Source organism: Molothrus aeneus, chromosome 28 (genome assembly GCF_037042795.1).
Source record: "Molothrus aeneus isolate 106 chromosome 28, BPBGC_Maene_1.0, whole genome shotgun sequence".
NCBI lineage: Eukaryota > Metazoa > Chordata > Aves > Passeriformes > Icteridae > Molothrus > Molothrus aeneus.
The window spans coordinates 2,809,418-2,827,107 of record NC_089673.1 but is presented as its reverse complement, the minus strand read 5'-3'; the positions used below and the strand labels follow the sequence as shown (position 1 = coordinate 2,827,107).

The following is a 17,690-nucleotide window of genomic DNA, read 5'->3' as shown; positions in this document are numbered from 1 at the left end:
GAGGAAAATCCCAGGAGCATAATTGCAGGCAGATGACTATTGCCACCTCACTGTGGTGTAGTGCCTTTCATCTGAATCTCTTAAAATGCTCAACAGATGTTTATTCTTAAGCCTGGTAGGGTGTTCTGTCCATGTTACAGATGGGGAAATGGAGGCACAGAGCTGAGGTGACTTGGATTTCAAGTCAGGTATAACTCAATCTTAGCTACCCCAGTTCTGCAGGAGCCAGGCTGTGCTTGCCCTTGAATTTGTCTTTATCCTGTGTTCTACATGGGCTCAGAAAGAAAACATTGATTCTAAATTATAGGTGTTATCTCTGCACTGCACTGCACAGAAAAAAGTTCAACCTCACAAAGAATCAAAGTTTAAATTTATCTTATCTACCAAGGATAAATGAGATTCTGATTTTATCAAGACCAGCAGCGTAGTGCTGTCCCCCATCAGCACCATGCTTCAAGCAAGACAGTGTTTTAGTGGTCTCTTGTGGTTATTTTAATTCTTTTATTGTTTCTTTTTCTAGTGGAGAAGCCATATAAATGTGAGTTTTGTGGAAGGAGCTACAAGCAGAGGAGCTCGTTAGAGGAGCACAAGGAGCGGTGCCGGACTTACCTGCAGAACGCTGGCATGTGTGAGGCTGGTGAGTTTATCACATTGCAGTGGTTTTGGGGTTTCAGTACATTACAGGGCTTATAAAAGATCATCTGGTGAGCTGTTAACCCACAGCCTGAGAACAGCTTTTCCTACACTCCTTTTCAGTAACCTGAGGGGCTGTAATGTTCTAAACGGGCTGGTTCATCGTAGCCCTCAGGCGCTTTTACTTTAATCACTTTTTTCTTTAAGTGTTACTTTGTGTAAAACATCTAAAATACTTTGTACCCAGCATTTCTGGAGGTGATGCTCAGTGAGTTAAATTATTCCTACATTAATGCTGTTATGTGGCTCATTTTACAGGATGAGTTGTTGACAACCATGTGTTTGATGGTTCCTTTTCTGTTAGAATTTGCACCACTTTTAGTGACTTGGATCCAGGGCATACAAAGGGAGTGGTACCCCAAAAATCACTGACAGATCAGCTTAGGAGAGAGTGAGAGGCTGCTTTGAATATAGAGCTGCCTTTGGAAAAGATGAAATGTATCAAAACTTTTTTTTTTCTTATTTTCCATTTTGCAGTCTCAGTGCTGCAGTTCCAAAATACTTTAGTGAAAACTAATCACCATAGTCTTTGTCCCTGCTTCACCTGAACTGCTCAAATCCTAAAATGAACTGTGTGATTTGGATCTCACGACACACCAGTAAGTCAGGAAAAAATTGCTCTTCCCGTTCAGAGCCAAGGAGTGGCTGTGACCTCCCAAAGAACTTCATGACTGATCTAAGAAGAGCTGAGGCCACAGTTTCACAATTCAGGCTCCCATCTTTTGCTATACAGCCTTGAAAAAACACCAAATAATGGAAACATGGAATCACAGAGGGTTTGGGTTGGAAAGGACCTTGAAGATCATCCAGTGCCATAGGCAGAGACACCATCCACTAACCCAGGCTGCTCCAAGCCTTGTCCAACCTGGCCTTGGACACTTCCTGGGCAGCCACAGCTTCTCTGGGCAACCTGTGCCAGGGCCTCAACACCCTCACAGGGAGGAATTTCCTCCTAATAACTCTATCCACAACAGTAAGGACAAGATTTTGCAGGAGTCATCACAAGCCAGGCCTAAAAATCAGTGTGAAGAGCCACTGATATGTGATAAAAATCTTGGGTACAGGAATCCCTGCACTGTGCAGAGAGTGTAGGTTGGTGTTTCAGGCTTTGTGACACATGCAGGAAACCTCCCAGAGAACCATAACTTACCAAAGTGTTTCATAGAGATTTTTAAGAGTTTTATAGTTTTGAGGGGGCTCTCTTCTTGTCACAGTGACATATTTCTTACAGTATTTGTAAAAGTTACTGGTAATCACCTCATCACCAAGTTTTGGTTTTGGTGAGAACCTTTACACGTTGTAACGTGGTTTGTGTTACAGTACAACACCATGGCCATCACCCAAAGTGTCCAGCTGTGAAAAAGGAAAACATGAGACCTGTTGCAGGTTTCTGCTTTGAAGTTATTCTCATGGTTTAGATGCATTTCAGAACAGCAACACTCCCCCCTTACCCCAAGCCTGTGGTGCAGTTCTTGCTGCAGCACTGCAGGGAGCCTGAACTGGTCACAGGGAATGGAAATTCCAAGAGGTGGCTGCTGCCCTGTCTTGGAGACCTTCACACCTTTACTGCAGCGTTCTTGGGAAATTTTATGAAAAATGAGAACTCCATCTAATTCCCTGGTATTGACAGGATGCTGGGTGGCAGAACCAGGGAGAGGGAAAGCTGGAAAGACTCTCAGGCAGTCATTTGCTATGTTTCTTCCCCCCCCCTCCCCAAGTTTAGCACTTTACATTTGTGTTTAGTAACCATCCTCTTTCCATTACTGATCCTTTCCCTACTTCTCTGCATCACTTTGAATTTTGGTGTTTTTCTGAGTTCCCCTCAAGCTTCTCAACCAGGTCTGCTGGAAGGTGTCCCTGTCCATGACAGGAGGGTGGAAAGGGACCTTTAAGGTCCCTTTCAACTCAAACCATTCCATAATTCTATAATTCTCACATGGAGCCATCTTTAGACCCAAAAGTGCTCTACATGCCATCATTCCTAACTGATTAAAATATTTAAAAGCATCAGGACAGTAATAACCATTCTATTTGCTTTTCAGTGCCATGCTTGCATGCTCTAAATGTGGAAATATTTCTAAAAGAGAAGTTTCATGTAATATAGTTGGAGCATTGTCCCTGATAACCATCTCTCTCACGTTTTTCTCATTGCACAATCACCAAACTCCGTTCCACTCTCCCTTCTTGAGTGACCACACAGAGATGCTACAGGAAACAATGCCTCTAATTTCAGCTTTGTACTTGAGGGCTTTGCTAACATTATCTGCACATTCTAAAAATTCTGCTCACATTGGTTGGTGTGGCAGAAACCACACTATGGAAACAGCTCAGTGCAGAGTGAGTGCTGGTGTAAGCTTGGGGCTGGGACAGCAGCAGGTCTCTCTCCAGCTGCAGGGTGACATGGTGGCCCAGAGATGGATGTCCCATCTCTGGAAGTGTTCAAAGCCAGGTTGGACAAGGCTTGGAGCAACCTGGGCTAGAGGAAAGTGTTCCTGTCCATGGCAGGGGGTGATACAAGGTGATCCTGAAGGTTCCTCCCAACCCAAACCACTCAGTGAACCCAGGATGGCCAGGGGACAGCACCTTTGGAGAGGTGGCTCCTCAGCCAGCACTCACAGGCCAGCCTGAAGAGTCTTTTCTAATGGATAACTCACAGTGGCAGGAAAATGGTCCTCTGGAAGTGCTTTATCCAGGCAGGATTACACCTGAAATGTACTCTGAGGTGTACATCAGGGGGCTCAGGGAAGCTCATCCTCAGCCCTGGTGCTGGCTGAGCAGGAGAGGGGCTCCCAGCTGTCAAAGTGGTGAGATCAACCCCATCTCTACACCAGAGAAAATTCCATGCTTAGGAGCTCAACTTGCCATGTAATTCCAGAGCCACTGATCAGATCTGACCGAGAAAGGGATTTATTTGAGCTGCAGAATTTCTTTCAGCATCCTCAGAGACTTTTTTTTTCTTTTTTTTTTGCTTTCTGGCTTTGCAGTTGAGCCAACAGAGCCCTGATCTTGCAGGATAACCCAAGATTCCAGGCTGCTGTGCAGTGCTTTGCAAGTCTGGATTTTCTGTATTTGTTTTTTTCTCAGTGTGATTTTGAGCAAAGCACTTGACCATTTCTGTTAGTCCAGTCTGAATTTTATTTTTAGATCCATGTTACAGTGAGATAATTACTTGTTTAAATCACCATGTGCAGTGGAATCATCCAGAGGGAGGAGAATTGAAGAGGGACACAGGGTGTGATTACTTCTCTATATTTGAGAAGTCTTTAGAGAATTTGGAGTGATCAAAAAACTTTTTCCTAAATGCTAAATATTATTCTTGAATTGTTTAAGATGTGATCCAGAGGAAGAAGTTGGCTGAGATAATTTTCAGTTCGTTTCTGGGTAGAGAGAGCAGTGTTGTGGATGAGAACCTGTATAACCACCTTCATCTCACTGGGAGCAGACATTGCTTCCCTAAGGCCAGCTTGTGGAAATGTCATCAAAGACCTTATGTGGCCCATAAATAGAGATTATTTTTTCTTTAGGAAAAAATAGCCAGTAGCAAGGAGTCAAAAATATTAATGAGAAGGCAAAGACCCTCAGCATTAAAATTAAAGAGCAGAGAACCATGAACCTGCAAGATTGATTCTACAGAAGTCCCAGAGCATGTTATGTAGGTCAATAGTTACTGTCTCTGCAGATCTCCTCTGAGGAAAGGCTCTGTTATTCCTGCAGGAAGCCCTCATCTGCCCTCCTGACATTAATTTAACAATTAAAGTTCCCTTGGTGGCACATAAATAACGTTGACAAGTCACCCCTGATGTGCTACGTGCAGCTTCCAGTGTGCTCCTGGGGCTGGGAGGGCTGAGAGCAGCTCTGAGCTGGGTCCTGCCAGCATAAGGAAAACCAACCTGAAAATGTGGAATTAAAGCTTTACTAGAGCAGCACATGGCTCCTCAGAGTGCAGCTCCTGGAGGTAAAGACTGAGGAAAGGAGGAGCTAGAACAACAAAATCATAAAACTAAAGAAGGGATCAGGGAGATGTTTTTATGATATGGGTGAATCATGTTTTCTTTATTTTTTCTTTGCAAAGAAAAAAGTACATTTTTGAGTACACCATTTGTTGGGTTTTTTTTTTAAATTTAGATTACTGCTGTTATGACTTGTGCAATGATCCAGCCAAGATGATGAGGCTTTGGGTTTGGGGCTGGTTCAAACCTTGGACTACAGTCATCTAAAGTTAATATAAAGCTGCATATTCCAGGCTTTGGAGCATGAGAATTAAACTGAAGTCCTGACATTAAAAACCCTATAATTTTCAAGACCAAACTAGAGCTTTTGGCCCAAACCCAAGCAGGTGATTACACTTTACCTCCCTCCCTTCCCCTCAGAGTGTCACCTTAACCTGGTGTTTTGTCTCACTTTGTGCATTTGGATATTTTATGCTGGGAGCAGGGGTGAATACATTTATGGGAACCTCCAAACATACTGGAGTAATTTAGAATAAAACTGAGACTAGAAGAGCAGTGTTATTGCCTTCAAGGCATTCCATGCCCTGCACAGAGCTGTCACGTACATCCCAAAGTTCCAGGACTGTGACCAAGCAGAGCCAGGCCCTGTTATCCCATCCTCCCTGACTCATATTTGTAGCACCAAGCACCTCTGAAACACTTGATGTTTTCAAACTGCTGAACAAACATGAACAAATAGTTCTGGCTGAGGTTTGGTGAGTCATGGTTTGTGCTGACTGAAACTCCTGTTATCAGGAGCAGCACTGACAAACAGGTACAGAGGACAGACTGAAATGCTCAGAGAAAGGCTGCACAGGCCTGGGAAGGATGAAGCTGCACTTTCAGCACTTGCTCTACTGGGCAAACAGAAATTTAAGTCTGCTACTCAATAAATCTGTGTTTAGTAGGACTGAAGATATCCAAGTGTTCCTACCACTTTCCTCTGGCACTGCTTGTCTCTTACTTAGGTTATGCTTCATGTATTCAGGGAGGCCTCACTTTGGCCTAGCAGTGCCTTAAGGGGGTTATAAAAAGGAGGCAGAAGGATTTTTATAACAGGCAGGGAGTGACAGGAGAAGGGACAATGGTTTTAGACTGCCAGAGGGCAGGGTTGGATAGGATGGTTGGAGGAAATTCTTCCTGGGAGGGTGGTGAGGCCCTGGCACAAGTTGCTTGCCCTGAGAGGCTGTGACTGTCCCTGGAAATGTCCAGCACCAGGCTGGACAAGGCTTGGAGCAACCTGGGATAATGGAGGGTGCCCATGACCATGCCATGATCTTCAAGGTCCTTTCCAACTAAAATCATTCCATGTTTCCATGATTCTATATTTAGATTTGTTGGTGTATGTACAGTAACACAGCGACCAGGACTCTTTCACAGTGAGATCCAACCTTTTATTACCACCTTGGGAAAGTCAATCACCTCTCATTGGGTGCTCTGGAAAATGGGAAGAGCCTTCATTGGCCTAATCCCCAGGGAGTCATCACAGGGCACAGGTACTTTTCCAAAAATTAGAAATTTGGGAGGTTTAACAAGCTTTAAAACACAGAAGAATCATGTCCTGACCTTGCAGATCCCATCTCCTACAGACTTGGACAATCCATTAAGATGTGTCCAGTTCTCAGCACACTGATCCCTGCCACTGGTACTTTTAGCAATGAATTTATTCTTCATTATAATTTTTCACATAAAAGCAGCAGTCCAGATGGGTGTTGTTGAGGTTTGAGCAGGGTTTGGGGGGGAAGCCACAGCAGTTACGATCAGTATTAGTGTGGTAGTAGCGATATGAGGTGGCAGCTCTCCAGCTCAAGGCCTCTGCAGCCTCCAGGAGCTGAGAGCAAGCACAGCTTCTGTGCAGTGCTGGGCACTGCTTAGCACAGCTGAGGAGAGCTCTGGAAAATGGGAAGAGCTTTAATTGGCCTAATCTCAAGGGAGTCATCACAGGGCACAGGTACTTACCCAAAAATTAGAAATTTGGGAGGTTGTAACAAGCTTTAAAACACAGAGGAAACACTGGCAGTTAGTTTTAGCTGTAGCATTTAGGGAAAAAAGATTAAGTGACAGAAACACCTGGGGAAAAAAGAGCTAGAAATTTTGAATTTTCAAAGGCTTTATTGCTTTTATTTTACTGGAACACTGATATATATCATACAAGTTTCTTAGTGATTCGTTAAGACATCTCTGACTGATATCTGAAAAGTTAAGTAGGAACACTGAGTGTCTCCTCCTGCAGCTCGAAACACTGAGTGTGCAGGTGTCACCCAGCCTTACTCAGAATAAAAAAGAAAGGCCAGCAGAGCTTCTGTCTCCATCTGCAATTTAACCAACCTTCCAGCCAGTTCATGTACTTCCTCTCGCTGACGACAGTTCTGGTTTGTGCTCCCCCCTGAGTCAGCTCGGGGCTGTGCTGCCACTGACCACAGCGGGTGCCCAGAGAGCAGGAATGACAGAAAAAGCAAAACCAGCTTTGCATTAGATCTCCAAACTGTTTCCTCCAGTTATGTGGCCGATTGGAGATTAACCAGTCAGCTCTTCCTTTTTTTTTATCTTTCTTTTTTTTTCCTTTTCACCTACGTGTTGTTTTTTTTTTTTTTTTTTTTTTTTCTCTCTCTTTTTTTTCCCTTCCTTTTCACATTTTCCAACCTAGCCAGCGTGGAGGCAAGGCACATCAAGGCAGAGATGGGGACTGAAAGAGCCCTTGTGCTGGACAGGCTAGCGAGCAACGTGGCAAAGAGAAAAAGCTCAATGCCTCAGAAATTTATTGGTAAGAACAAAACCCCTTTTCATCTGCAACACTTAAATACGTGTGGGTTGGTAACAAACAGTACAATGCCTCTGCTTCTTTTAAATATCCTGCTCAAACTTAGCATCTGATACAAAAAAAAAATAAAGTAACACTGATTTTTGTGATGGGGTTTTAGCAATTTGTCGTAAGGGGTTGATTAAAATAAAAATAATTAACTCTGTTGGCTGCTTAAACTGGGTGGAAGGCACTGTTGTGCCTTGTGTCTTTACATAGGTGATTTATAAATATGTTTTATGAGCTTCCACGTGCCATTTGTGTACCTGTGTATTTGAAATGTTGTCTGCTAGGATCTAGAACAAGCAAAGAATAGGAAGGTTAATGTTTTCTCAGCAGGAGCTGAAGATTCCTGCAGTATTCATGTGTGAAATAAGGCCTAAAGGCAGAAAAGTATTGGATTTCTCTTAGTCATTCTACTAAATTTGTGTATGATTAAAAAATATCAAACCCTTTCTTGTGGTAATTTAAGCAAGCAGATGTTTCCATAGTATTTTCTTTGCATTTAATTGAACACGATCAGAGTTTTGCATGTTGGGGATCTTAAATACTCGTTGGGCAGGTTCTGGGTTTCAGCAAACACCTGACCCTCTTGGCCAGTCTTATTTCATCAACCTGCCTTTAAAGTAAATAAAATACAGCCCTGTGTCCTAAGGAAAACCCTTAGTCAGCAGTTATATAATATTGGTGCTGATGAAGCCTTATTTGTGCTCTTTGTAGGGTTACATAAGGTAAAAAATGTTTTGTGTTTTTTTCTTTTTTTTATGGCCCAATATAAAGTTCACCCTCTGAGTGGGGCTCATGTGGGAGAGGTGTGGGCTGGGAGGGCAGGCAGGGCTGCTGCAGCCAAACCCCCAGCACAGGGTGCACCAGCTCCAGAGCAAGGTGGAGGTGAGCAGCTGGATCCATGCAGGTAAAGCTGCACAGCTGGATCCATGCAGGGAAAACTGCACAGCTGGATCCATCCAGGGAAAGGTGAGCAGCTGGATCCACCCAGGTAAAGGTGAGCAGATGGATCCATCCAGGTAAAGGTGAGCAGATGGATCCACCCAGGTAAAGGTGAGCAGATGGATGCATGGAGGTAAAGGTGGACATGTGGATCCATGGAGGGAAAGGTGAGCAGATGGATGCATCCAGGTAAAGCTGCACAGCTGGATCCATGCAGGTAGAGCTGTGCAGATGGATCCACCCAGGTAAAGGTGAGCAGATGGATCCATGCAGGTAAAGGTGAGCAGATGGATCCACCCAGGTAAAGGTGAGCAGATGGATCCATCCAGGGAAAGGTGAGCAGATGGATCCACCCAGGTAAAGCTGCACATCTGGATCCATCCACGTAGAGCTGTTCAGATGGATCCATCCAGGTAGAGCTGTGCAGATGGATGCATCCAGGGAAAGGTGAGCAGATGGATCCACCCAGGTAAAGGTGGGCAGATGGATCCACCCAGGTAAAGGTGAGCAGATGGATCCATGCAGGTAAAGGAGAGCAGATGGATCCATCCAGGTAAAGCTGCACATCTGGATCCATGCAGGTAGAGCTGTTCAGATGGATCCATCCAGGTAGAGCTGTGCAGATGGATGCATCCAGGGAAAGGTGAGCAGATGGATCCACCCAGGTAAAGGTGAGCAGATGGATCCATCCAGGGAAAGGTGAGCAGATGGATGCATCCACACAGGAAACCAACTCAGTTTTTGAAGGTAATGGAGCTCTTAGTGGGTTTGGTGGGTAGCACTGGGCTCTCATCAATGAAAACTGGTCTCATTTATTTATTTATTTTACATTAGTGTGGCTTTCTAAAGGTGGCCTCACTGCACAGCCAGACCAGCAAACTCCATCTGAGTCTCTTTGGTGCTCAGGATTGGAACTGGACCTGTGGGGCTTGGCCCTTACACGTCTTGCTGTGGTTCAAAAAGCAGTATTAATGGAAATGGGTTTGTAATCCTTTAGCTTCCTCTATTTTAGCATTTTTTCAGCTCTCTCATTGTGCAATCACCAGCAGTTTGACCTTTATGTCTTTTATTAAACACATCTGCAGCAGGATGCACCCCCTCAGCATAAGCCTAATGTGAAGAACGAGTGGGTTTGGGGTTTCCTCTGTAGGCCAAAGAGTTCCTGTGTGGCCCAGATCCTCTGGGATTTGTGCTAGTGCTGGATGGCATGAACTGGCACTGCACACACAGGTGATCGTGTGGAGAAGCTGGAGAACCCATCACAGATCACCTAAAGGCACAAAATAACAAATTTTTGAAACTTGCTGTTTTTCTAGAACTTGTATGATTTTTCTTGTTCACTTACATGTGCAAACATTCCCCCCTCAGCCCTCTGTACCCCTGGGAAGGATGTTTCCAGGAGCAGGCTGTCCGACCTTGCTCTGACTCCTGTGCCTTTCTGAGCTGTCCCTGTTGGAGCTCAGATCTGCCAGGCCAGTGCAGGGATCCTTTGGGAAATCTGGGAATGAGTGCTGATGTCTCATTTAGTCAGGAAGCAGGGACAGGGATATGCACTAACAAGGCATCTTTGTTTGGCTCGTTTCTCTGAATGAAGTCTATTGATTGGAAGAAAAACCCCTTTATTATAATTGGAGGGCTCTGCAGAGATTCAGACAAGCACCAGGAGTCTCTCCCACTTTATTTTTCACATTTCCATCCCCACTAGCTGCCTCGTGTGCACCACTACAAGTCCCACACACAAGGACAGGGACCACCAGACCCTGCATTTGACTCTTCACCTCTGCACCAGGCTCCTCTTCAGTCTTTTTCTGGGGGACCTTAAAATCCACCAGGACAGTGGAATCACTGTGAGACCCTCAGTGATCATTCAGGAGTTGGACTCAATGGTCCTGGTTAGGATATTCCACATTCCTATGATCATACATCAAACTTCTTTATTTAACTTTACAACAGTGATTCTTAACACCAAAATTTTTAGGGAGTTTTGCCTATTTTTGCTTTTGTTGTTATTTTTCTTCTACTTAAATCCCAATTTATTCACATCTTTCACTTGCCTGGAGCTGGTTTTATGAGTCACCCAAAACTACTGCAGCATTTTGTTTCCTTCCATGTGAAGCTGGACGGCGAGTGGTGCTGTGGGCTGGAAGCAGTTACACTCTTGTGGTTCTTTAACCTTTTGGAGTGTTTTAGAAAAAGAAACGTGAGCTCCTGGTTTTCTGCCTCTGCAGTGAAACCCCAGAGTTTCATACACATTGAGTCAGGGTGTTGACAGGTGACTGATAAACATCTGCACCACTCGAGTTACTGAGTTACCGTAACCAAGAGATTCGTGGATTTAATGTTTGCGAGTCCCTTGCATGTGAAACCTTTCATCTGGTCTTTTTTTTTTTTTTTTTGTATTTTTTTTAAGCTATGAACAAGCTTATGCTTTTATTAACCACAGAATTCAGTTACTTATTTCTAGACATTCACCTTCAAAATGCCTTCAGTGCCTTTGGGGTGCAGTTTATTTCCTCCTTGCAGCTGGCACAGAGAAACAGGAGTTGCACTGTGCTGCTCAGAGAGGTGTGAGCAGAATTTCAGGTGCACTCTCCTCCTCTTCTGTCCAGTCCAGAGTTTTCCAAACTCCAACACACTCAAAGGAAAACTTTTTTTTTTTTTTCCACTAACGCTGTATCTAGTGACCCTAACTGTGGGGTGTTTATATTTATATCTGCCAGTATTGGATTACCTGAATACCTGTGTAGAGATCCAAGAAGCCAGGTGTGGTGCAGAGGAAGCTGTAGTTGTCAAAGGACAGTGGGGAAAACTGACTTCAGTGTCCAAGGACTTGTCAAAGATGAATCTCAGAAAGTACCCTCACCACCTCCTCTATTTGCTTCTAAGCCTGAGATTTAAAAAAATATGAAAAAAACCCCACCCAAAAGCTGCTTGTGTCTAACAGCTTCTTTCAGCAGAGAACACATCATGCCCCATTCCCAGAGAGATTTCTGCCCTTCAGAAAAGTCATCACAGGGTTTAAACAGCTCTTTACCTCTCGGGACTTCTGCTGCTCAGAGTGACCCCCAGATGTGTTAGAAAGTCTCTTTTCCCAGCCCAGCAGTCAAAGAAGGAGTCAGAACTCTTCAGTTCTCGGTCTCAAGATTGTTTATTCTTTCTTATGTATAAAATTCTTTCTCTGGCCTGCTGAGGTCCGTTCAGCAGGTCAGACAGAGACACTCTGATGCCCTCAGGGCAGTGCTGTCCTTTTGTACAAAAAACTACGTGTACATTATTTACCTTAGCTTCCCAATGCCTATCACCTATGTTAGACAGTGAGCTCCTACTCTAAACCAATCCAAAAGTGCCAACATCACAGCAGAAGATGGAGGCCAAGAAGAAGGAGAAAGACTGGACACACCCAGATTCCTCCATCTTGCCCCCTGAACCCCCATTCTAAAAAAATCTATTTTTCAAAAAAAATCTATTTTTCACCCCGTGACAAACTAATTATTATTCTACTTAGAGTTTTGTGGCTTGCAGATCCTCACATAAGGTTGGTAATTTTTCCATGGGTCATAATCAAAATCACAGGTTTCTTGGGCTGTGTGCCAGGGTCTCTGAGCCCCCTGGCAGGGGCTTGGGCAATCCAGGACAGCCAGAGGGATGTCCAGAATTCCAACATTTACCCACTCAGGTAATTATCACCCCTCATCTCTCATAGGTGAGAAACGCCCCAGCTTCGATGTCAATTACAACTCCAGTTTCCTGTACGAGAAGGAGAGCGAGATGATGCACGGGCGCATGATGGACCAGGCCATCAACAACGCCATCACCTACCTGGGGGCCGAGGCCCTGCGCCCGCTCGTGCAGACGCCGCCAGCACCCACGGCCGAGATGGTGCCCGTCATCAGCAGCCTGTACCCGCTGCCGCTGCCCCGCGCCGCCGACGTCCCCAGCGTCCCCAACGGCACCGAGCCCGAGAAGAGCCACCTCAGGGACAAGAGCCTGTCATCCGACAGGGGCCTTTCCCCCAACAACAGCGGCCACGACTCCACAGACACTGACAGCAACCATGAGGAGAGGCCCAACCCCGCCTTCCACCAGAGCCAGGTGATGGCGGCGGCTCCTGCCCGCAACGGCCTCCAGGCCCTGAAGGATTTCCCGAGGCCCTACGAGATCATCAAGCCTCCGGCCATCTGCCCCCGTGACGCCTTCAAGGTCATCAACAAGGAAGGGGAGGCCATCGGGGTGTACAGGTGCGACCACTGCCGCGTGCTCTTCCTGGATTACGTGATGTTCACCATCCACATGGGCTGCCACGGCTTCCGCGACCCCTTCGAGTGCAACGTCTGCGGCTACCGCAGCCACGACCGCTACGAGTTCTCCTCGCACATAGCTCGGGGGGAGCACAGAGTGGTGCTCAAGTGAAAGGACCTGCTCTTCCAAGGTCAAAGGATGTGTTTTCTGTCAAAGGGGAGGCTTGGTTGGTTGGGGGTTTAATTAGTGTAATGAAAAAATTTTTTGAGTATTTTTCTAGGCCAGTTTTAAGTGTGTCACAAGGTGACGCATTTTTAAATTTGTTTTTCTCGATAATTCAGTGTTGTGTAGCATCTCTGCCTGGCTGTTGTGGTGAGTGGGACTGTGGGAAACACCAGGAGCAGAGACTGGTTTTGATATTAACTTTATTTTTGTGAAACTTCAGAGCCATTTATGATGTTTTCAATTTTTAACTTGTGTTTGTTTTTATAGAGTTTGCTTTAAGTCAGCACAAAAGGTTTTCATGCCAATTCCCCTGCTCATTCAGGTGAACAGTCAGAGGTGTGTTGGAGGAGCTTTTCCTAGTTATAATCCCAGTGGCTCATCACCAAAACAAGGAAAACGAGGGCAGGAAAAGGGAGGGATTATTAATTCCTCTTTAAAGCTTTTCCCCTAAGCCCTAACAAGAGTGTGGCACACTTTCCTTTTTCTTACCCCACTGCTGACTTACTTTAAAGTTAGTCAGTAAGAGGAAAATAAGAAATGAGACCTATTTGGGGTTGGGATTTTTTAACAGTACATATTTTTGGGATTCCCAGTGAGGTCACTGCTTGGCTCATCCATGTGGCCTGGAGGAAATCCCAATTTTCATTGCTGGAAACTCCTCCTTTCTGATGGCTGCCAAGAACAAGGATGAAGCTGTGCTGTGTGTTGTGCCTGTGTCCCACAGCAGGACATGTGGCTGTGCCATCACGGGTTGGTCCTGGCTGGCTGTGGACAGGTGAGACCCCAGGCAGGGCTGTGAGAGCCACACCCACACCAGGACAGCTCCACACCCTGAGCAGGTGCCATCCCTTTGAAGTCGGTTTTTACAACAGTTCCAGAATCTCCCCGTGGCCCCACAGCTGTGTTGGTGTCCCTGGGCTGGAGAGGGGTTTGGTAACGGCTTTGCTGAGTGAAGGTTTAATCTTTGCAAAATATTTTTGTATCCTGTAGTTAGGAGTGTTCTGATGGACTTTCTGCATCCCTTGTGTGGTTTGAGAGCTGTGTTGCTTTTGTGTTATCCCTGGTGATCCAATCACTCCCCTGGGGGAAGGTTGAAGAGCTGAGGGCCAACAAATACTGAAATTTATCCCTCCCTCTCAATTCTTTTGGCTCAGTTATTTCCTCTCTGAATTTTAAGGTACAAAATAAGAAATTTATATTCACGTTTTCCACGAAAGGAGGATTTGGAGAGGGATAAATCAGCATGTAGTGTGTCTGAGCATCCAGAGTGCTGTGGAAGTGCTAATCCAGCATCCTGCCATCCCTGGGGTTGAGGAGAACTCTTCTGCTGTTGTGTGTGGAGCTGTAAAGCAGGTTTAGGATGTTTCCCAGAGCTCCATCATGAGGAAGGTGCATGTTGGCTCTCCCCAAGTGAACACCTGTGTCACAATGTGACCAATGCTCCTCCTGTGAGGGAGGCTGCAGTTCCACCAAGGGTCAGCCCCAAGGGCCAAGCTTTTGGGCCCAGAAAAGAGAGGGAAAGGGAGTGAGAGAATTCCCAGAGAATTCCAGAGGTTCCACTGCTGCCCTGACATTTCTAAGTCCGACATTTTTAGGACATTGTGGTTGTCTTTATCAATTTCTAATTTTGTGACAAGCTTGCTTTTCAATGGCTTAGTTTTCAAGACCAAAGAACTATCAATAAATGAATAAAATATTTAAATAATGATGATGTCCTGACTTGAGGGCAGGCAAGGGCAGGTTCTTAAAGGAATCCACAGAGAGAGACCTCCTGGAGCCATCCAAAAAATCTCATTCTCCATAAGTGGATTGGGTAATGGATTCATTTAAGAATATTAATTGTTCCTTCACACCCCATCATTCATCCCTGTCCCACAGTGCTGCTCTGGCCTGGGAGATGGGAATCCCACTGGGCCATGTCTGGATGCTGAGGGAATGTGTTGGTCCAGGGCAGGTCTCTGAGCTTGGAGGAGCTCTGGAAACCACCTTGTCTGAGAAAACAGATGGGAAAACCACTGGTACTGCTTCAGAGCCTCATTTATTCTGCTCTTGGCTTGTTTATTTTGGTCTGGAACAGGTTTGAAGCATTCTCCACTGCCTTGGTGTGTCCATCTCACTTGGTTCTTCATTTACTTAGAAATTACACCCCAAGAGTGGGCAGGGAGGTTCAGGGAAGGAGCTTTTAGCACCAAGAAACAAGCCTCTGGTGCTTAATGTCAGTAAATAAATATCCACTCTGCCAGCCATGAAAACAGATCTGGGAGTGACCAGAGCAGGCTGAAGAGTGGGAGTGAGCGCTGGGGCTGCCTGTAAACGCCACAGGAGGGACGGAATCTGTGTCCCCACGGGGTGCTGAGCCGTGGTGGAGGCTGTGCTCAGCAGAACCTGTTACTCAGTAGAGTAACTGACACAGTCAGAGGTGTAAAATAACATCATCTGCTCCTCTGACTGCTGGAAAATGGTGTTGGACACGGTTCTGGTGAGCAGGGGAACGGTTGAACCTGAGAGCTGTGGGGTGGGGGCAGCTCAGCCCCACGCTGGGGCTGTGGGGTGGGTTCGTGGTTCCCGGGCTGGGTCAGGCCGATGGAAACATCCCGGCGGGGAGGGTGGAGGCTCACACCAACCCCCCGGCCCTTTTAGCACCTGCGTTACCAGCCTTACGTTCTTCGCGCTTCTTTCATTCCCCCCCGCGACACCTCCTGCCACAAAGAGCTGGACACGCTTGAGAAACAGAAACGAAAAAAAGCCGAGAAAAAAGAAAGTCAGAGGATCCTTTTTTTCTTTTCCCTTCACTTCCTTCCAGCCACACGAACACTGAGGGTCTCTTCCCCTGCTGCTGCTGGGACCCTCCGAGGGTTGGGTGAGACAAAGGGGGCTCAGAGCTTCCCCTCCTGGTTTATCCCTTAATAAGAATTTATTTGATCCAAAACCCCTCAGCCTTCTCCTGCATGGAGCCAAACCCCTTTAAAGTCTTACAGAAACTTTCAGTTGGTGTTGTGACAGAGAGATCCTTATCTGCTGATAGCTGTAATCGTGATAGAGCACAGAGGAACTCGTTTCTCCTGTCCTCGTGTTGAAACACGCTTCGTAACGCACAAAAAAATCCCATAAAAACTTCCGGCTGCTGCTCTGCATCCTTGGAGCATCCCGGCCGGCTCCTGCTCCGCGGGGAGCGCCCCAGCACCCAAAACCCGACGGTGCCGGGGAGCACTGAGTCACTGCCCCCACCTCCTGGGTGTCCCAATTCCCCAGCCCTGCTCTGAGTCACGCTGCCCCCGGCGTTCTCCCACCCTCCGCGTGGGTCGGGTTCCTAAAGCCGGGGGGCAGGGGGTGAGCAGAGCCAGCTCTGTGCTGAGCGACAGCGGGAAGGGACATTGCAAGTGTCCCCAGCTCTGGCACCCACCCCGCGGCTCCCAGCGGGACACGGGGCCGTGACTGTCACCGGGGCACCAGCACGGGGACAGCAGCTTTGTGTCACGCCTGATGCCCCCCTCGCTGCGCCGGGAGGGAAGTGAAGCCCCCGGGGAGCCGCCGAACCGGCCCCTCCAGCCCCTCCAGCCGGGTTAAATCTGGCGCCGCATTTGCATGGCAGCGAGTCGGCACCTGGCAGCGAAATCCTCGGGGGATCGAGGACACGGGGAGCGGCTGGCAATTGTCACACGCCGGCGACAGGAAAGTCCCAGCAGACGATTGTTTTTAGAAGAATCTACTTCCAACCCGCACGGCTCCGGCCCCGGCAGCAGCGCCTCCACCTCGGCACCCGCCGGGGATGGAGGGGACAGCCCTGGGCTCGAAGTGGTGCTCCAAGGCCACGGAGGATGCTCCAGGTGGGAGGTGGTGCTCCTCAGCCTCAAACATCACCCAGGTGCTCCCCACCTCTTGGGGACCCCCTCACCCACAGCAGCTCCCTGTTCCCCCTCTCTCTGCCGTGAGCAAGGCTGGGGCTCCCCCCAGTTCCCCCAGTTCCAGCCCCGTTGCTGCTCCCCTGGGCACTGGGGGACACCGTGGGGCTGGGGGTGTATGAGGGAGGTCCTGTCTTCCCTCAGCCCCGTTTCCCACAGCTGTGGCTTTGTACCGTGGGCGCCCCTTGTTGCTCCCCGGGGCCGGGCAGAGTCACTCCCACCTCTCCCCCCATCCTGCCCCCCAAGCGGAGAAAGTTAGTCAAATCTGCAGAAACCGCAGAGGGGGAGGCAGCGACACTGTCACCGCTTTGATGTCACCCCTGCAAGTCCCACAGGTGCTGCCATCACCCCGGGACCACGGTCCCGCCACTGCTTTGCCATTAACTCATGTGAGAAGAGGGGGGATAATGCAAAAATATTTCCTTCCCCACCTCCATCTTGTCCCCACGGTCCCGGAGAGGCCATGTGCGAGGCACACGGAGCTGCAGCCGCTTCCATGCAGCCCTCACGTGAGGCTGGGGGTCCCTCCAGGGCTCTGGGGGGAGCCAGGAAGGTTTCTGAGCAGCGGGGCTGATTCATGCCGGGCCTCCTGTGGTTTCCCCCTGCTCTCACCTCCTGCTGCTGTCACGCCAAGCACCCACGCACCAGTGCCCAAGGGTGAACCCACCCCGTTGTCACCCACAGGGAGCTGGAGGGGAGCCCCCCGTGAGCTGCTGGGCACCCCTGCACCCGCCCTGCACCCGTTCTTTGCCACACATCCACCCCCACTCTGCACCACTCCCTGCACCCAAAACGCCCCCCTTGTGCCCCTCTGAACACACCACACAGCCCTGTCACTCTGCTCTCTGCCCTCCCAACACCTCCTGCACCCCCTGTGCTGCCCCGGGGCCCCAG

The 17,690-nt window shown here is 47.8% G+C and overlaps 1 protein-coding gene across 4 annotated transcripts in view; it reads left to right on the top strand.

Annotated features, from left to right (window-relative positions):
* IKZF3 (IKAROS family zinc finger 3) overlaps window positions 1-14,602 on the top strand; it is a 35,987-nt gene extending 21,385 nt beyond the window's left edge. For all 4 annotated transcript variants that reach the window (XM_066566844.1, XM_066566845.1, XM_066566843.1 and 1 more), the window contains 3 exons: window positions 521-637; window positions 7,330-7,446; window positions 12,134-14,602. In XM_066566844.1, the coding sequence (XP_066422941.1) occupies window positions 521-637; window positions 7,330-7,446; window positions 12,134-12,840 (941 nt within the window). In that variant the 3' untranslated portion in view covers window positions 12,841-14,602. The remainder of the gene's footprint in view (window positions 1-520; window positions 638-7,329; window positions 7,447-12,133) is intronic.
* The last annotated feature ends 3,088 nt before the right edge of the window (window positions 14,603-17,690 follow it).